Source organism: Pituophis catenifer, unplaced genomic scaffold (genome assembly GCF_029215685.1).
Source record: "Pituophis catenifer annectens isolate HBS135680 unplaced genomic scaffold, rPitCat1.0.hap2 SCAF_1, whole genome shotgun sequence".
Taxonomy (NCBI): domain Eukaryota; kingdom Metazoa; phylum Chordata; class Lepidosauria; order Squamata; family Colubridae; genus Pituophis; species Pituophis catenifer.
Genome location: NW_027256881.1, coordinates 208,010,490 through 208,027,212, shown reverse-complemented (window position 1 = coordinate 208,027,212; position 16,723 = coordinate 208,010,490). Strand labels below are relative to the sequence as shown.

At 36.5% G+C, this 16,723-nt stretch overlaps 1 protein-coding gene across 21 annotated transcripts in view; it reads right to left on the bottom strand.

Moving 5' to 3' along the window:
- The window catches only part of NEB (nebulin), a 210,280-nt gene that overhangs the window by 119,360 nt on the left and 74,197 nt on the right, over positions 1 to 16,723 (bottom strand). For all 21 annotated transcript variants that reach the window (XM_070944263.1, XM_070942819.1, XM_070943071.1 and 18 more), the window contains exons 65-80: positions 15,786 to 15,890; positions 14,734 to 14,841; positions 14,127 to 14,438; positions 13,073 to 13,276; positions 12,280 to 12,384; positions 12,082 to 12,189; positions 9,128 to 9,439; positions 8,694 to 8,897; positions 7,324 to 7,428; positions 7,126 to 7,233; positions 6,249 to 6,560; positions 4,562 to 4,765; positions 3,001 to 3,105; positions 1,957 to 2,064; positions 1,004 to 1,315; positions 262 to 465 (exon numbers count right to left, since the gene is read on the bottom strand). In XM_070944263.1, coding sequence (XP_070800364.1) covers positions 262 to 465; positions 1,004 to 1,315; positions 1,957 to 2,064; positions 3,001 to 3,105; positions 4,562 to 4,765; positions 6,249 to 6,560; positions 7,126 to 7,233; positions 7,324 to 7,428; positions 8,694 to 8,897; positions 9,128 to 9,439; positions 12,082 to 12,189; positions 12,280 to 12,384; positions 13,073 to 13,276; positions 14,127 to 14,438; positions 14,734 to 14,841; positions 15,786 to 15,890 — 2,916 coding nt within the window. The remainder of the gene's footprint in view (positions 1 to 261; positions 466 to 1,003; positions 1,316 to 1,956; positions 2,065 to 3,000; positions 3,106 to 4,561; positions 4,766 to 6,248; positions 6,561 to 7,125; positions 7,234 to 7,323; positions 7,429 to 8,693; positions 8,898 to 9,127; positions 9,440 to 12,081; positions 12,190 to 12,279; positions 12,385 to 13,072; positions 13,277 to 14,126; positions 14,439 to 14,733; positions 14,842 to 15,785; positions 15,891 to 16,723) is intronic.

The window sequence follows — 16,723 nt, the reverse complement described above, 5'->3', positions numbered from 1 at the left end:
GGCTCTAAAATTCTTTGCAGCAGAAGATTATATAAACGTCATAACCATTTTATGATTCATGTGCAATATAAACTGTCTACTTTGTCAAGCAAGAATTAATACATTTATAGTCATATTCTTTTATTTACCTAATTACCTAAATCTGTGGTACTGGAAAAAACGTGAGGACAATTCTGACTCTGAATTGAATTTAGAATCACCCCAAATACTCTTTGCAATGATTATAAAGGCTAATCTGTCAGTTATGTAGCCAGAATTCACCTTGCTCATGGTTTCAGCATTATGCCTGGCCAATTCCATTTCTAGAGAATCTGTCACACTGGTGAATTTGAAATTCTCTGGAGGTTGGCGGTATGTCTTTTCACTCAGGATCTCTCCTGCTTTCTTGGCACGCTCAACATCCAGTGAACCAATAGGAACCCAGCCGATGCCTTTTATCCATTCAAGGTCTGTTTTGTAGCAATTCTGTGAATTAAAAGTTCATTAGAAAGGTAGTCTTGTAACTTTTGGGGAAAACAATTGGATCTAATGACACTTATGGCACATTGTATTCCTGCTGATGAGAGAAATGTTTTTTAAAAAAAACTTGAAAACCATGAAAAAGATCCAATATAATTCATTTTCAGGAGATTCCTAACCTAATCCAGTAAAATAATGCCCTGTTTAGATAAAGCTCAAGCATATGTCCCATGAGTATGTGAAGAACATTGTCATTTGGGATAGAACAACATCAAAAGTTCAGAAGACACTAATAACACTTCTTTTATGGTTTGTATAGAGTCATGTTTAATGCTCTAATCTGCACCATCAGAAAGAGAAAAGGCCCTGGAGTAATGCAGCAGACTGGGTAAAGAGTCATCTCAGTTCATCCATATAACAATGTATTAACCAATTAAACATCACTACTATCCGTATTTTATACATGCATGTGGCAAAAATATGTCACAGACAGTGTGACTGCCCCTCTTTCAACTAGTATGGTCCAAAACAAAATTATACTTACATCGCTCTGCAAATCGTAAGCTTTCCTAGCTTGGATGACATCATTCTGATCTGGTAGACATGTCCACTGGTGCAAGTAATTGCGATAATCAATATCGCTGACCAATTTCTGACAATTCTTGGCCCCCAAGATTGACAGCATATCCACAGGAGTGGTGTATTTGGTCTTCAATTTCTCAAAGACTTTCTTGTATTCTCTCTCACTCTGCATCTTGGCTACATTTATAGAATGCAACATTTTAGGATCGTCTTCTATACTACGAGCTCCAATGTGGTGGCCAAGTTGCTTGCGATAACCTTCTTTGTATTGGTACTGAAATAAATGCACAACCATACAGTAAGACATATCTTTATGTTTCTTTTTGGTGCCTGAACTGTAATAGCAAAGTTAAAATTTGCAAAGTTAAACTATTCAACATTATTGCCAATATTAACTCCTTGACGAACTACAACTGACAGTTTATAATTAAATATTAAAAGATAATTCAAATTAAAGTATATAATCCTATGTCTACTAGCAAGAAATGCTGTTCTTTTTGCCTGAAGTGAAAATCTGTTCCATTTGCCTGAGAAGCTAATTCTACAGCTTTGTTAGGAGCTATAATTTGTTTCGCTAACCAAGAAAATTTGGCATCTAAAAGTTTCCAAAACAAGCATGAAGTGGCATAATTCCTGTTCCTTTGGATAAACTTTCCATCTTTTTAAAATATGTGACCAATCTGTTCATAAGCTCTATTAAGACATTCAGGTGGTTGACTTTAGCTGCTCCATTCAGCCAGACTGCTTTTTAAGAGTTCATATCAGAGACAGAATGTTCTCTTAATTGCAATACTCTCTGATTTTAACTCTTGAACTGCAGGTTTATTTTAAGTTCCTCAGGGTAGGAAATTCACTTTGTTTTAAAACAAAAACTACTGAAGAATTCATTTCCCTCCCACAAAAATAAAGACTTACATCACTAGCAATAATTCTGGATGCCTTGGCAGCCTGAATCGGAATTGCATCGATTCGCAAGTCGCACCCCTTCTTCTTTGCCTCTTCCAAGGAAAGTTTATATAAACTCTTTTTAAAAAGAGAAAAAGAAAATATTAATATTTACAGTTCATACCTATCAGTAAACAATCCCATAATAGAGGTAGACAGACTGAATCTAACAATCAATCTAACAGTCTAGCAATCTTTACTAAATAATCTCTTCAAAATTATTTTAGTAAGAAAGGGAAACAGCAATGTTTAGTTCGGATATAAAACATCCAAGTATGTCATCACTCTCCTTGCCTGTGCATTAGACATTACAACTTGACAGTAAGTTTTGGGACTGAGGTTCATGCCCATAGTTTTAGTAGATCATACACTGTGTGTCAGGGTTCCAAGTAACACCCCCAATGAAAAAAACCTCTGAGGCTTGAATGTCCTCAAAGTTCCATTTTACTAGAGATGTCATATTGGCACATCTGGGAAAACCCGAATCTGAAAGCTTCTAGGTTTTCCCCACCCAAAAGAAAGTTCAAGTCCCTGCCCAACACCCACATATCCATCACATGGTCCAATCAAAGCACAGTGCCAACTGGAGATGCTTCCCAGTTCCAGCTGTCCAGGTGCAGGGCAAGATGTCCTTGACTTTCTGAGAAAGGAATGTTATTATGACTATATATCACCCTGGCTCCATACAATCCCCCCTCCCAGTTTCTCCCAGTAGTAAATGTGGCAGTCTTGAAGATCCAATGAAAAAGATGGCTTCCAGACCTGACACCCTGCATGCTCTTTTAGATTACTAGTGGAAAAAATGCTGGAACTATAACATGGATCCCCACAGACTTTTCTCTCTTCCCCCACCACTAGCCTTTCTCCCTCTCCTCTCAGTCCTTTTACCCTACTTGCAGCTGATGATCAGCTCTTCCTCAGAGATCAGTTATCTTCTCCCAGAGAACCCCCTTCGTGTAGAGGGTGCACATCATAACAAGACTGTTTGATAGAACTTCAATCCAGTGACCTCACCTCACTGTAGTTGATCTTGTTCTGTCTTGCTAAAGTGATTTCAGGGGTATCAGGCATTATGTGAATTTCTCTCTTGTCTTTATCCCAAGCTTCAGTGTACAAACGCTGTGAAAAGAGGACAAGGAAGAAAATAAAACAGGCATTGGAATGAAATCAATTTGGGTTCTTCTCTAATCCCATTGTCTCTCTGTGAAAGCTCAAGTAGAAATACCATCACCAAGCAGGGCTTCTCAGAGGATATATATATAAAAAAAAAAGTCAAGATGGCAGCCCCAAGGTGCAATCAAAATCCTGCCTCTTTCTACGTACACTCCATGAGCAATGCAATGTCTGAACTTCTGAAGGCAACTTCAGCTTGTGGGTGCTTCATCACTGGAGGCTTTCAAGATGAGACTGGACAGGCACTTGTCAGAAATGGTATAGAGCAGTGATGGCTAACCTTTTTGCCATCGCGTGCCAAAAGTGGGGGGAGTGCGGGGGGTTGTGTGAACATATGCCCACACCCATAATTCTATGTGCCCAGCCCCCGTGCACAACCACCCCGTGGTCCCCCACTTTTGGCACGTGATGGCATGGTAGGCCCGGTAGGCCCGTTTTTCGCCCTCCCCAGGCTCCAGAGGCTTTCTAGGAGCCTGGGGAGGATGGAAACGGCCTTCCCCACCCCCTGGGGGCCCTCCGGAGGCCAGAAACAGCCTGTTTCCTGACTTTTGATGGGCCCAGAAGGCCTGAAAATTAGCTGGACAGCTGAGCTTGCATGCCCACCGATATGGCTCCACGTGCCATCTGTGGCATGCGTGCCATAGGTTCGCCATCACGGGTATAGAGTCTCCTGCTTGAGCAGGAGGTTGGGCTAGATGACCTACAAGGTCCCTTCCAACTCGGTTATTCTAAATTCTAAGTTCTAATGCATACAAAAAAGGCAAGTCTGCAGTCACACAGTTGCAGCTGTCATCTTTCACACATCTTTCATTCCATTCCAGAATTCTGTGTTGATAATTAGTGCAGATTACATAAGAAAGCACTCCTTAGTTCTAAAGTCTATGAAAGAAAAATGAGGCAGTAGATTATTGATTTTACAAAGACATTTAGCCATTAACGGCATTAAAGTTTTGTATTTAACAAATGCTGTGCCTGTTGGACTTCATATGTCTTGAAAAATGAAACTTCTTTAAGACTAGTTTGATGTATTTGCAATATTGCTTAAATAGAAGCATTGCAGGTTTTTAGTAATAAGGACTTAAATACATCATTCTTTTAATTCTAATTGCTAGTATCAAATAGAAAAATCCTAGGATCCAAAAGATGCAGTACTGTCCCTTTATGTTTGAAAACATTCTTTATAGAAAAAGAATGAGAAATAATATGTACATGGGAATTATAGGCATATTATTTAATGATATACAATTAAATAAAGTATTACAAATAATATTTATAGTAAACAAAATGCCAATACAAAGTTTAAAACTGCCGTATTAATTATTACATTCAATCTCTTAAGCTTCTTGCACAAATGTCATTTTAATACTCAGTTACATATTTAAAACACGCCATCAGTACTCACCTTATTCATATTTTCTGCATTATGCTTGGCCAAAAGTATTTCTAGAGAATCTGTCACACTTGTAAATTTGAATTTGTCTGGAGGCTGACGATACAACTTTTCGCTTAGGATCTCTCCAGCTTTCTTGACTTTTTCATTCTCCAAGGAACCAATAGGGACCCACCCAATGCCTTTCAACCATTCAAGATCAGACTTGTAGCAATTCTGTGAAGCAGAACATTAAAAAGGGCATTTAGTCAGAAATGCATTTAGATCTAACAGCCCAAAGTTTTGTCTTTGATCCTATGCACTACACCAAGTTCACGAGCCTTATAGTCTTTATAGTCCTCAATGAAGTGCTTTAATAATTGAATTTTATTTTTTCTCCTTTAAAACAGCTTATGAATTGAAACTCACTACTCTGCATATTAACACAACAGCTGTCTTGATACTTTCTTTAAAATATATCCCATCACCTCCCCACATCCTTATAATCACAAATGTCCTTAATATGAGCATCTTTTATTCTCTAATCACATCACCTAACATCATCATTTAAAATGAAATGCTAAATCAACAACTTTTGCTACGACAAATGCCAGAAATAATGGTCCTTATTAAGAAAACAAAAACCAATAATTTGTGGGTTTAGTTTTTTCAGCTAAACTAAAACATTTTCCCAATTTTTTTTTTTTACAAAACCAAGAAAAATGGCTAAATTAGATATTACAATATTGTCACAATTACAGTTTCTAATAGTACTTCTTTTATGTATTTATAAAACTAACCTTATTGTAGACTTGTGATTCCCAACTGTTTTAGGCTGATGTTCAGATTTGAAATATTGAGACAATGTTGTGATCACACGCGATTACTACTGTGAATGTCTTTTGACATCAAAACAATATAAAAATTGCCACAAAAGAAACATTCCTTCCCTTAAATTGCAAATTGATCCAATACTCTGAAGCATTTTTGGAAAGCATGATTTGCTCTCCATTAGCTTCTCATTATTTTTAAACTTAAATAACGTGTTTTTAGTACAAATATTAAAAGAATCAGGGAACCTTGCAGCATATGCCAGGTGTCATGTTGTGGGCCCTAATTAGACTTTTTCATATATTTCCATATGGAAGGTTAATATATATATATATATATAAATGTTTCCCCTGCCAGTCATATCCACCTTAGGGGTTGATGCTCATCTCCAATTTATAGCCGAAGAGCCAGCATTGTCTGAAGATGCTTCCATTGTCATATGACTGACATGAATATGCACTGAAGGCACATGGAACCCTGTTACCATCCCACCGAAGTGGTGCTTATTTGTCTACTTGCATTTACATGCTTTCAAACTGCTAGGTTGGTAAGATGGGGTAAGTAATAGAAGCTCACTCCCTCGTGAAGAACTTAATCTTGAACTTCCAACTTTCCAGTCAATAAACCCAGCATCTTAACCACTTGGATACTGCGCACCCTTATTCTAACGTTAAGGTTCTATTAGACTTCAACTTAAGTAATATCAAAAGTCAGTAAAGGGACTGAATTTTGGAAGTACAAATATTACTGAGAGCTTCTTCGAATCTTTTTAGAAATATTTTCCAAGCTACCCATATTTAATGAACCAGATCTTGCTGACTTTTCTAAAACTCAAGAAATTTGTTCTCACAAATCAGTTCCAGTGAAGTTAAAAGCCATCACGACTTACATCACTCTGTAGTTCATAGGCCTTCCTGGCATGGATGACATCATTTTGGTCTGGGAGGCATGTCCACTGGTGCAAATAATTACGGTAATCAATATCGCTGACCAGCTTCTGACAATTCTTGGCCCCCAAGACTGACAGCATATCCACAGGACTGCTGTATTTGGTCTTCAACATCTCAAAGACTTTCTTATATTCCCTCTCACTCTGCATCTTGGCCACATTTATAGAATGCAACATTTTAGGATCGTCTTCTATACTACGAGCTCCAATATGATGGCCGAGTTGCTTGCGATAACCTTCTTTGTACTTGTACTGTTGATAACAATAATAAACAGTTTAAAACATAATGTTTACTTACCTTGAGTTCCCTAAGATCTAGAAGAGTTTAAATCAAGTATTGTACATATCTATAACTTCATCCAGATTGTTTGTACAAAACTACTTATATTTTTGCATGTGGATTTGGGTTCATGTTTACTATTTCAATCTTTGGTAAATTTACAAGGAGAAAATGTAATTGATTCCAATGCTTCATTTCATTTCCTAGGTTGCTATTACTAATCTCTAACATATATCCACAGAGAGAGAATGAAAAACCGTGGAGTAATTGAATCAGGCCAATGAAGATATGCTCCATTTATCTTTGTAGTTATTTTGGCTGAAAAATTAAATGCCCATACTATCAATACTTCCAAGGAAAACTATTTAGGCCATTTAAATATATCCTGAACACTTGTAGCAGTTGCAAAAAAATTTGCACAATCAACCAAGCCTCAAAAGAATCCAATTCTTGCTGTATAGGAAAAGTCTAAAATTATAGGTAACATTGCAATCACATAAAAATTTGTGGTTTGTATCATATCATGTAACTACATACCTCACTTGCAATATCTCTGGATGCTTTAGCAGCCTTGATAGGAATTGCATCTATCCGAAGATCATACCCCTTCTTCTTGGCCTCTTCCAATGACAGTTTGTACAGTTTCTAAATGGATGGCAAGTATTGCTTTAGTGTTTCTGACAGCATTTTTTCCCCATCCCTTCTCATAGGTTCGACTAATAGAAATCCACTTACATCACTGTAGTTGATTTTGTTCTGTTGTGACAGTAGAATTTCAGGTGTATCAGGCATAATATGGATACTGGTTTTATCTTTATTCCAAGCATCAACATACATACGCTAAAAAAAAGCACAATAAAATAATCAATATAATGGCTATTAAAACTGAAATATATTCTAATTATGTGTTGTGGATGGAAATTACGAAACCCATTTTATATTGTTAATACCATAATTACAGAATACAGAAAGCAGTCGAGTGAATAAGATTGTGCTAGATCCAAAAATAGATGAGAAAGTATTACTTAATTTTTAACTTATTCGTTTTTAAAGCCAGGGTTGGAAATAAGGTGAATATAAACAGGTTCAATATTTGTGACCATCTTGTTGCATAAATAAAATCCTAATCTCTTTAGCAAGGAATTTCTTCATCAAGTATTAATCAATAATGGGATATTTAATAGGTTTCCAAGGCCATTTCTGATGAGTTCTACTAAGCTCTTATACTGTTCTAGAGAACACATTTTGACCTAAGACTGCTAGGAATGATTTACTGTGTCTTCTGAACTTTCCCCTCAATTCTAAAAAGCAAACAGAAATCAATAACGCATCTTTTAGGTGCATTAAGGTGCACCAAGACAAATTCCTTGTGTGTCCAATCACACTTGGCCAATAAAAAATGATATTCTAAATTCTATTCTTGTTGTGGCCCGCCAGCAGCCTGCATGGATCATGGCTGATCCCGACGACAACGAGGCTGGTGTGGGGTCGCGCCAGCAACCTGTGCAGCTGGCACTCGCGTCGGACAGCGAGGAGGCCGAAGAGGATGTGATGCCAGAGGCAGAGACTCAGCCAGGGCCTTCAGAACCTCCAGAGCTCCTTCAAGTGGAGAGAGCGAAGTGGAGGAGCCTCTCCTCAATGCTCGAGCATGCAGGGCTGCCAAAAGGCAGGAGTGGCTACTCAGGAGGAGGAAGTCTCCTCAAGAGTAAGGTTTGAGGATAATTGGCCACTCCCTTAGCCTATTTAAGTCACATGCAGTTAGTAATTTCTTGCTGGAAACAACGTGTAATTATTAAAGAGTAGTGTGGATAGTGAGTGTCTTATCGTATCTTGTTTTCTGGGCTGGTTGCTAACCTTTGCCAGACTTTGTTTATTCTTGGTACGTTATAACTTTGATAAGAACCGTTGGTGTGTGTCACAATCCTTGGGAATCCGGAGCTGGGGCAGAACAATTCTATTCTATTATATACTGATATGCATCTTTAAAACTTTAGTAGAGCAACTATATAGCTTACTTTGAAGTCTTGTTAAAGAAAACATTATTATTCCATCAAACTGTAGGGTGTGTGTGTGTGTTTAAAGAAAGGATCATCGACAAAACTTACCTGATTCATAATTTCAGAGTTATGTTTTGCCAAAGCCATAGGTAAGGAATCAATAGGGCTGGTAAAAGCGAAAGTGTCAGGGTGCTGCCTATATCCATGGTCACTCAAGATCTCAGAAGCTCTTTTATTCTTCTCTGCTTCCAAAGAACCACTAGGAGACCAGCCAACACCCCTGAGCCACTCAAGGTCTGATTTATAATTAATCTGAAGGAAAGAAAAGTTATTACTTTTTCTATTTTATTATTCAAAATTTTATTAACGTTATCGCTTCTTAAAACATCTCTAAATCATGAGAAACAGTGTAACAGTGAAACACATTCAAACAAACTGAGTGGTCCATAATGGTTGTTCTTAGTGCACAGCTAACACTGAGCAGAAGAAAGTGCTTAGCTTAGTATTAAGCATATATGCAAAGTTGCTAAAATGCCACTTACATCACTTTGAAGATCATACGTTTTCCTGGCATGGATGACATCATTTTGATCTGGGAGGCATGTCCACTGGTGCAAATAATTACGGTAATCGATATCGCTGACCAGCTTCTGGCAATTCTTGGCCCCCAAGACTGACAGCATATCCACAGGACTGCTATATTTGGTCTTCAATTTCTCAAAAACTTTCTTATATTCTCTCTCACTCTGCATTTTGCCTACATTTATAGAATGCAATATTTTAGGATCATCTTCCACACTACGAGCTCCAATGTGGTGACCAAGCTGCTTACGGTATGCCTCTTTGTATTTGTACTGTACAGAGAGAGAAAGAGAGAGAGAGAGAAAGAAACCTTTCATCTAGTTCCCCATATAACTAAAAGTGCTAAACTGACATATTTTTTCAGTCAATTTGATCACTATATATCAAGTGCTGAGTTCCAACATGATTGGGTAAAATCCAGAGATGTCTCTTAACTGAAAGAGACTGTCAAGGCTCCAAATAATGAACCCAAGCAGATCAGAACTCGGAGACTTGGCTCCTTCTCAAAGGTCTTCTTTAATGAGTACATCACATCGGCACAGCTCCAAGGGAAAACCAAATCTAAATCTTTCCCGCGGTTTCAGTATAATTAAACTAGGAAATAACCCCATCCCCAAGTGTCACAGGTCATGTTGGCCAATTGGGTTAATTGGCGGGCTCTTCAGGCACTCCTTCCCCAAACCTTATTGGTTGCCAGTAGAGATGACCTTGGTTTTCACGAGAACGCTCTCTGTTGTGTCTAGTAATGCATTCCAGCCTCCTTCCCTCCTTCCCCCTCTGTGTGGCAACTGAGGAACAGAAAGATGGCTGCTGCCAGGTTCAGTTCGAAGTTGGCACTGTATTTGCCGGTGTAATAAATTTTTCTTTCCCATTAATTCTCCTTTACTTCCTATCCTTCTTGGTGTAAATGAGGGGAGCATGCTGGGGATGGAAAGGAATGGAAGATGAAGACATCAATAGCAGTAAACACTTTTTATTGCAATGATGATAAAGGGTACGGTATTCAGTTTTTTTAAGAAGGGTTTACTAAAGGTATTATTATTATCCCTATTAACTATTATTATTAAGCTTATTAATAATTACCTATTTAAATCTATATTAATTCAAAGGGGAAACAAGTTATTTCTCCCATCCCCCACTGATGATCTGTTAATTGGATTGTTCATTTTCTGGTGAGTGAGCAATCCCCATTCTTTGAGAACAGAAAAATCTGGCTGAAAATAAGAGAGTGACTTGGGTGTACATATAGTTATATACAACACTGTTGAACTGTCTCCAGAATTGATTTCATCTGTGATTAACGACCTTAAGTTGACATGATGGGAAAGATGGGCAACATACAAGTATTTTGGTTTGTTGAGAGAAAGATGGAGGTAGAGATAGATATTATCAGTTTAAATCAATCCACTGCAGGATGCAGGCTACTTCAATGAAGGTTTTGTACAGTGGTGGGTTTCAAAATTTTTTACTACCGGCTCTGTGGGTGTGGCTTGGTGGGCGTGGTATGGCTCGGTGGGCGTGGCTTGGTGGGTGTGGCAGGAGAAAGATACTGTAAAATCTCCATTCCATCCCCAATCCAGGGGAAGGTTACTGCAAAATCCCCATTTCCTCCTGATCAGCTGGGACTTGGGAGGCAGAGAATAGATGGGGACGGGGCCAGTCAGAATTTTTACTACCAGTTCTCTGAACTACTCAAAATTTCCGCTACTGGTTCTCCAGAATTGGTCAGAACCTGCTGAAACCCACCTCTGGTTATGGATGATAATCCACCATGCTAACCCAATGCAGGTTAATAAGTAGATATTTTTGAACTTTCCAGTCTAGGGATGAAAGAGAGCAACTGGATCTCTCCAAAATCACCTGGATGGTTTTTATATCTACAGGAGGATATGTATGGAGTGTGTTTAATCATCCTTGAGAGGAGATCATCTCAAATTTAGGGTGTTCCTTTTAATTCCAGTAACATCAGCAACATATTAAAGAGTTATAGGGGGAAATTATAGGGTTTGTTTATACGAGAAATTCTAGTTTTATATATTTATCAAAATAGTATTTTCTTTTAGTACACAGTACATTTTTATTTATATTGTTTATTTATATTTCATATTTCTTAACTGCCCAGCTTCCTCGGAGTTTTCATTTACATATATGAAAACTAAAGTGGACTCTGTATTATTTGTTTTAATGATGTAATTATTAATCTAACTAGTAAAACAGGTTAATATTTTTTCTTAGCAATAAAAGAAATGTGAGGTTAGTATTTATTCATTTGTTTGTTCACTCATTTATTATTCAGTTTATAGAGTTGCCTATCACAAATATATGTCTTTTAAGTGAAGAATGATTTGAGGAATATTAAGTTATAAGAAAGGGATTTAGAATTCCCTGCTTATGATTTTCAAAAAGGATTAAAAATTACCTTTTTATTTTCATTAATCAGATGAGCATTCGGAATTGAAAATGGTTAGTCCAGAAGGACATTTAATACCTTTAAATTTAATACATTTAATTAAAATGCTATCTTAAATTATTTTATTTTTTTCTATTGAAAAATCTCACACAGATTAATTAGCAATTTAATTGATGAATGAGATTATATTAAAAATCGGGGGGGGGAGCTGTGTGTGGTGGTCATACATATAAACCAAGGATTGGGGCCATCATGCCAATGGGAAACAAAACTGAAACAAAGTCCCTGTGGAAATGAAAGACCAGTTATAATATGCAAGACACTCATTTACCTTTCCATCAAGAACCAGACTCTTAGTCCTTAGCAGTTAATGGATAGCTTTCAGGGACCTTTGGGAACTATGCTAGGGCCTCAGTTTACCCTTCCTCAGATACCAAATAAGAGGAAGATTTAACAAACACTACATGCCATTTTTCCTTAAAATGCATAAACAGAATTCCTTACTTCACTGGCAATTTCTCTAGATGCTTTTGCTGCCTTGATCGGTATGGCATCAGGTGGAAGATCATAGCCTTTCCGTTTCAATTCTTCCAATCCTAATTTGTAGAGTTTCTAAGAAGAGACCCAATGAAAGTTAGGAGTGCATCACTCTAGTGCAACACTAAAAGTTTGATTCTCTAATCAAACCAGTATCAAACTTACATCACTCAAGTTAACTAAGTTGATTCTGGACAACATAATCTCAGGAGTGTCAGGCATGATATGAATCTGAGTCTTATCTTTGTCCCAAGCTTCTCGATAAAGTCTCTAGAAAGCAAAAACAAAGACTGAATCAATATGTTTCAGTGATAAAAATAATTATATACAATATGACCTTTCACAGTACAGTAAAATTTCTACTCAGATAATGCAAAACATTATGAGTTGTTCTGTGCATGCAGAAGAAATAGTTATGAAAATGCTGCTAGAAGTTTTCTTCTTCATAACCTATCTACAAAGTGGAATAGTTTTGCAAAAGAGGTTATTTTGTTTCATCTTTAAATTAAGTAAAGTTTATTATATCCTCAAGGATGTTCATTTATATTAATTTTTAGAAAAACTGAAATCAAACTTACAAAAAAATACCATTTTGCTGAATAAATCCAATGAGCAACTTCATTCTTCCTACACTAAATTTTATTTTTAAAATATATTTACCATCATAAAATTTTATTCTTATTTACTTGGAAGCGAGTTCTGTTGATCAGGGGATCTTAACTGCAATTTATTAAAGAGAGCTACAGTCCTAAAGCAAATTTCTAAACAATCTTGATTGTTATATTCAATTATTGAATATAACTTACTTTTGAAGAAATATAGGTTCAGGGATGGAATCAAACAACTACATTATACTGCAGAATCTATTGTTTTCTTCCCCCTCCCACTTTCAAGCTGTTTTTAATGCTGTTGACTGTTTCCCCAAACAGCAAAAACCCTCAAATCGAGAAACACTCACATCACTTCTATGCTTTGAGTTTTCTTTTGCCAGAACAATTTCCATTGAATCAGGAATGCTTGTGAATTTAATTGTGTCTGGATGCTGACGATAAGTTCTTTCACTCAGAATCTCAGAAGCTTTCTTGTTCTTTTCCGACTCGAGAGATCCAAGCGTATTCCATCCAACGCCTTTAAGCCATTCGAGATCAGATTTATATGCAATCTGGCAGGGGAAAAAAAGAAGCCACCATTCTAAATTAAAAAAAAATATCTGAAGGTGTTTTGTTCCTTACTTATGCCCTATAATTCTGTACATATTTCTTTTTCGTCCAATGATGCCTCTTTGATTTAGGACTCTGCAATATCTTGGTGGGTTATGAATAAAAGTGCAAAGTAGGAGATAGGGTTAGAAACCTATTTTCATGTCAGGCCAAACCTCACAAGAAATACAATAACTGTCCTTTATAATATAAGAGTATAATAACAGAATACTGAAAACTAAATATTGTTTCCTCTTCTCTCCCTCTTAGTCCAACTTTGATTCTCTTTAGCATATTCTGGTATGTATGTTTTTACTCGTTCTTGCTTTCCTGTACTAGGCTCATATTTTACTAACAGTTGCAACATATTTTCTTCAAAATACCATCTCTGTATAATTTTCTTTCATATTTTTCCAGATTTAGACACTGAGAGAAATGGTTGAGAAGAGAAAGACAGAACTGGAATTTAAAAAAAAAATCCTTTGCAAGTTTTAGTTTAAGGAAGGAACTAGGAACAAGGAAAGGAGAAGTTCAGGAAATTTAAAAACAACAACATGACCTTACCAAGTTAATAAAGGAAGAGGGAAACGTAAGTTGGATATCAGTGTCTACAATTACTATAAGTCACAGAAACAGAGAGTGCAGAAGAGTAATAAGAAAATAAAACATGCATTTTCAGATCTCAGTAAGGAAGGCAAACGATGCAAGCAGGATCATTAATTGGTAATTGGATAAATAACAGACAGGGAAAGACTTCAGGCAACTGCTACAATATAGTTTTATCAACCAAAATGGTTGAACTATGTGGCTTACATCACTCTGTAGTTCATAGGTCTTCTTGGCATGGATGATATCATTTTGGTCTGGGAGGCATGTCCACTGGTGCAAATAATTACGGTAATCAATATCGCTGACCAGCTTCTGGCAATTCTTGGCCCCCAAGACTGACAGCATATCCACAGGACTGCTGTACTTGGTCTTCAGCATCTCAAAAACTTTCTTGTATTCCCTCTCACTCTGCATCTTGGCCACATTTATAGAATGCAACATTTTAGGATCATCTTCTATACTACGAGCTCCAATATGATGGCCGAGTTGCTTGCGGTAGCCGTCTTTGTACTTGTACTAAATTTTTTTAAAAAAATAAAGGTTAGAAAAAGTCAACATCAGGAATAATTTGCAGACTCAGGTTTGTTGAGTGTCAGATTTAGAAGTATATCTAATGTGTTCACGATGGTTGCATTTTTTATGTACACAAACCTAGTAAGTCTCTACAGATTTCTGTATGATTTACTTGTGAAGAAATTGTCTGGACATAGCTCAAAATTTTTTTAGTGCAAAGTTTTATCAAAGTTGAATCTTATAGGAAGGACAAAGTATATATATATCAATGTATATCAATATATTATAACTAACTTACATCACTAGCAATGTCTCTGGATGCTTTAGCTGCTTTCACTGATAAGGCTTCAGTAGTGAGATCATAACCCTTTTTCAACATTTCTTCCAATCCAAGTTTGTACGATTTCTAGCATGAAAAAGTAGCATAGATTAAAAAGAAGGAAAGCAATTTGAATAAATTAAACATTTACAATCCACTCCTACAATTGAAACACACCCCATATATGCTTCAGGTTTCCTCATGGAGAAATCTAATCTTGTTACAGGAATGTGCAAATCCCTAAGAAACTTGCCTAGTAATACCTTAGCTTCCCTCAAATATTGTCTGTTATTTGAGGAACATATTCGCTTCAAATGTGTTTTTTTAAAAAAATTGAACAAAGTAATATGATTTCTTTAGATTCTGCAAACATCTGTCTAGTCCAGCATACTGTTATCACAGTAGTTGTGAAAGACCTGCTACTGTTTAATAATATTAGCATACTTCTCAGCTTTTTTCTCTTTTGTGTGTGTGCCTCACAAGAAAACTTTTGATTTGCTTCAAATTTCACTTCAAACAAATGCCACAAATTGAAATCAACTTCCTAGTAATTAAAAGGGAGAGAGATTACTGAAGAGATTTCTGAGGAATAAGAGCAGTTTATGACAATGTCATGAAGGAGTCAATGCCTAAGATATGGCAAATGCGTTAAATATTCAGAACTGTTAAAATCAGGAAGTAGGAAGTATAAATTTGGCTCTAGAAAATTTCAGATTTATCTAGCTGTAGAACGATCAGTTTAGATTTATAATAATGAGATTATACATTCAGTATTTTTATTTGTTCTTTATGCTCCCTATTGGACTAGGCCCAGCTGAGACAGAATCAGAGGACTTTATAGACATTAATGTTCTTGTACTTTCTTGGAAGGAAATTGAATGAAGCAAAAGTTGAATTTCCACCAATAGTCTCAGAGTTTCAAGAAACAGCAATGACAAAAATTAACATACAAAGGAATCATTTCATTCGCGAGAATATTATCAACATGATGAAGACTAGTTACTAAAACGCATGCTTGAATATTTTCTTACCTGGCTGTAATTAAACTTATTTGCTTTAGCCAGCATAATATCTGGTGTATCTGGCATGACATGAATTGTTGTCTTATCTTGCTCCCATGCATTTATGTATGCACGCTATTAGAGAAGAAAACAATAAAGATCAATAAATTGCATACATAGGCAATAATGTTGGCATATGGACAACTGTACCAATATGCATATGCTGAGTTTGATTTTAATATAAAATTTTAATATAAAATTGAAAGTGTGTGCAGGTACTCTACAAAGGAAATATATTTATATGTTCTATATTATATATATTTAATAATGTGCTTGGGATGATCTTCTGGCCATAAATTAGCTTTTTTCTCTATACAACACCTCATGAATTTCATCTGCATAAGTCCTTTTAGGGACAAACAAAGCCCCTTGAGAGAATAAAAACATTAATTCAAAAATATTGTATACCGCTAACAGTAGCACTAAAGGTGCCAGTAAGCTGAGAAATCAGCTAACAAATAATTATGTTCTATAAAATAAAAATCTGCTAGGAATTGTTCAGTTGTTTTTACAAAATCTCTTTACCTCTACTGAAGTTAAACATATAATACAATCCTTAAAGGCCGGGAAGGCCCCCGGAGAGGACTTGCTGCCTCCTGAACTCTTTAGGTCCAACATTGATTTCTGGGTACCGGTGCTGGTAGCACTGTTTACTTATATCGATAAAGTAGGGATAATCCCTGAAGGGTGGAGGTTAGCTATAGTTTTTCCAATTTTCAAGAAAGGTGACAGAGCCGCCCCATCTAACTATCGACCCATCAGCCTTCTCAATATAATTTCAAAAATGTATATGAAGCATCTGCTAAATAAAATAGAGGACTGGTGCTTGGATAAGGAAATTCTGGCAAATGAGCAGGCAGGTTTTAGATCGGGTAGGTCTACCATTGACAATTGTTTTGTCCTTTCCC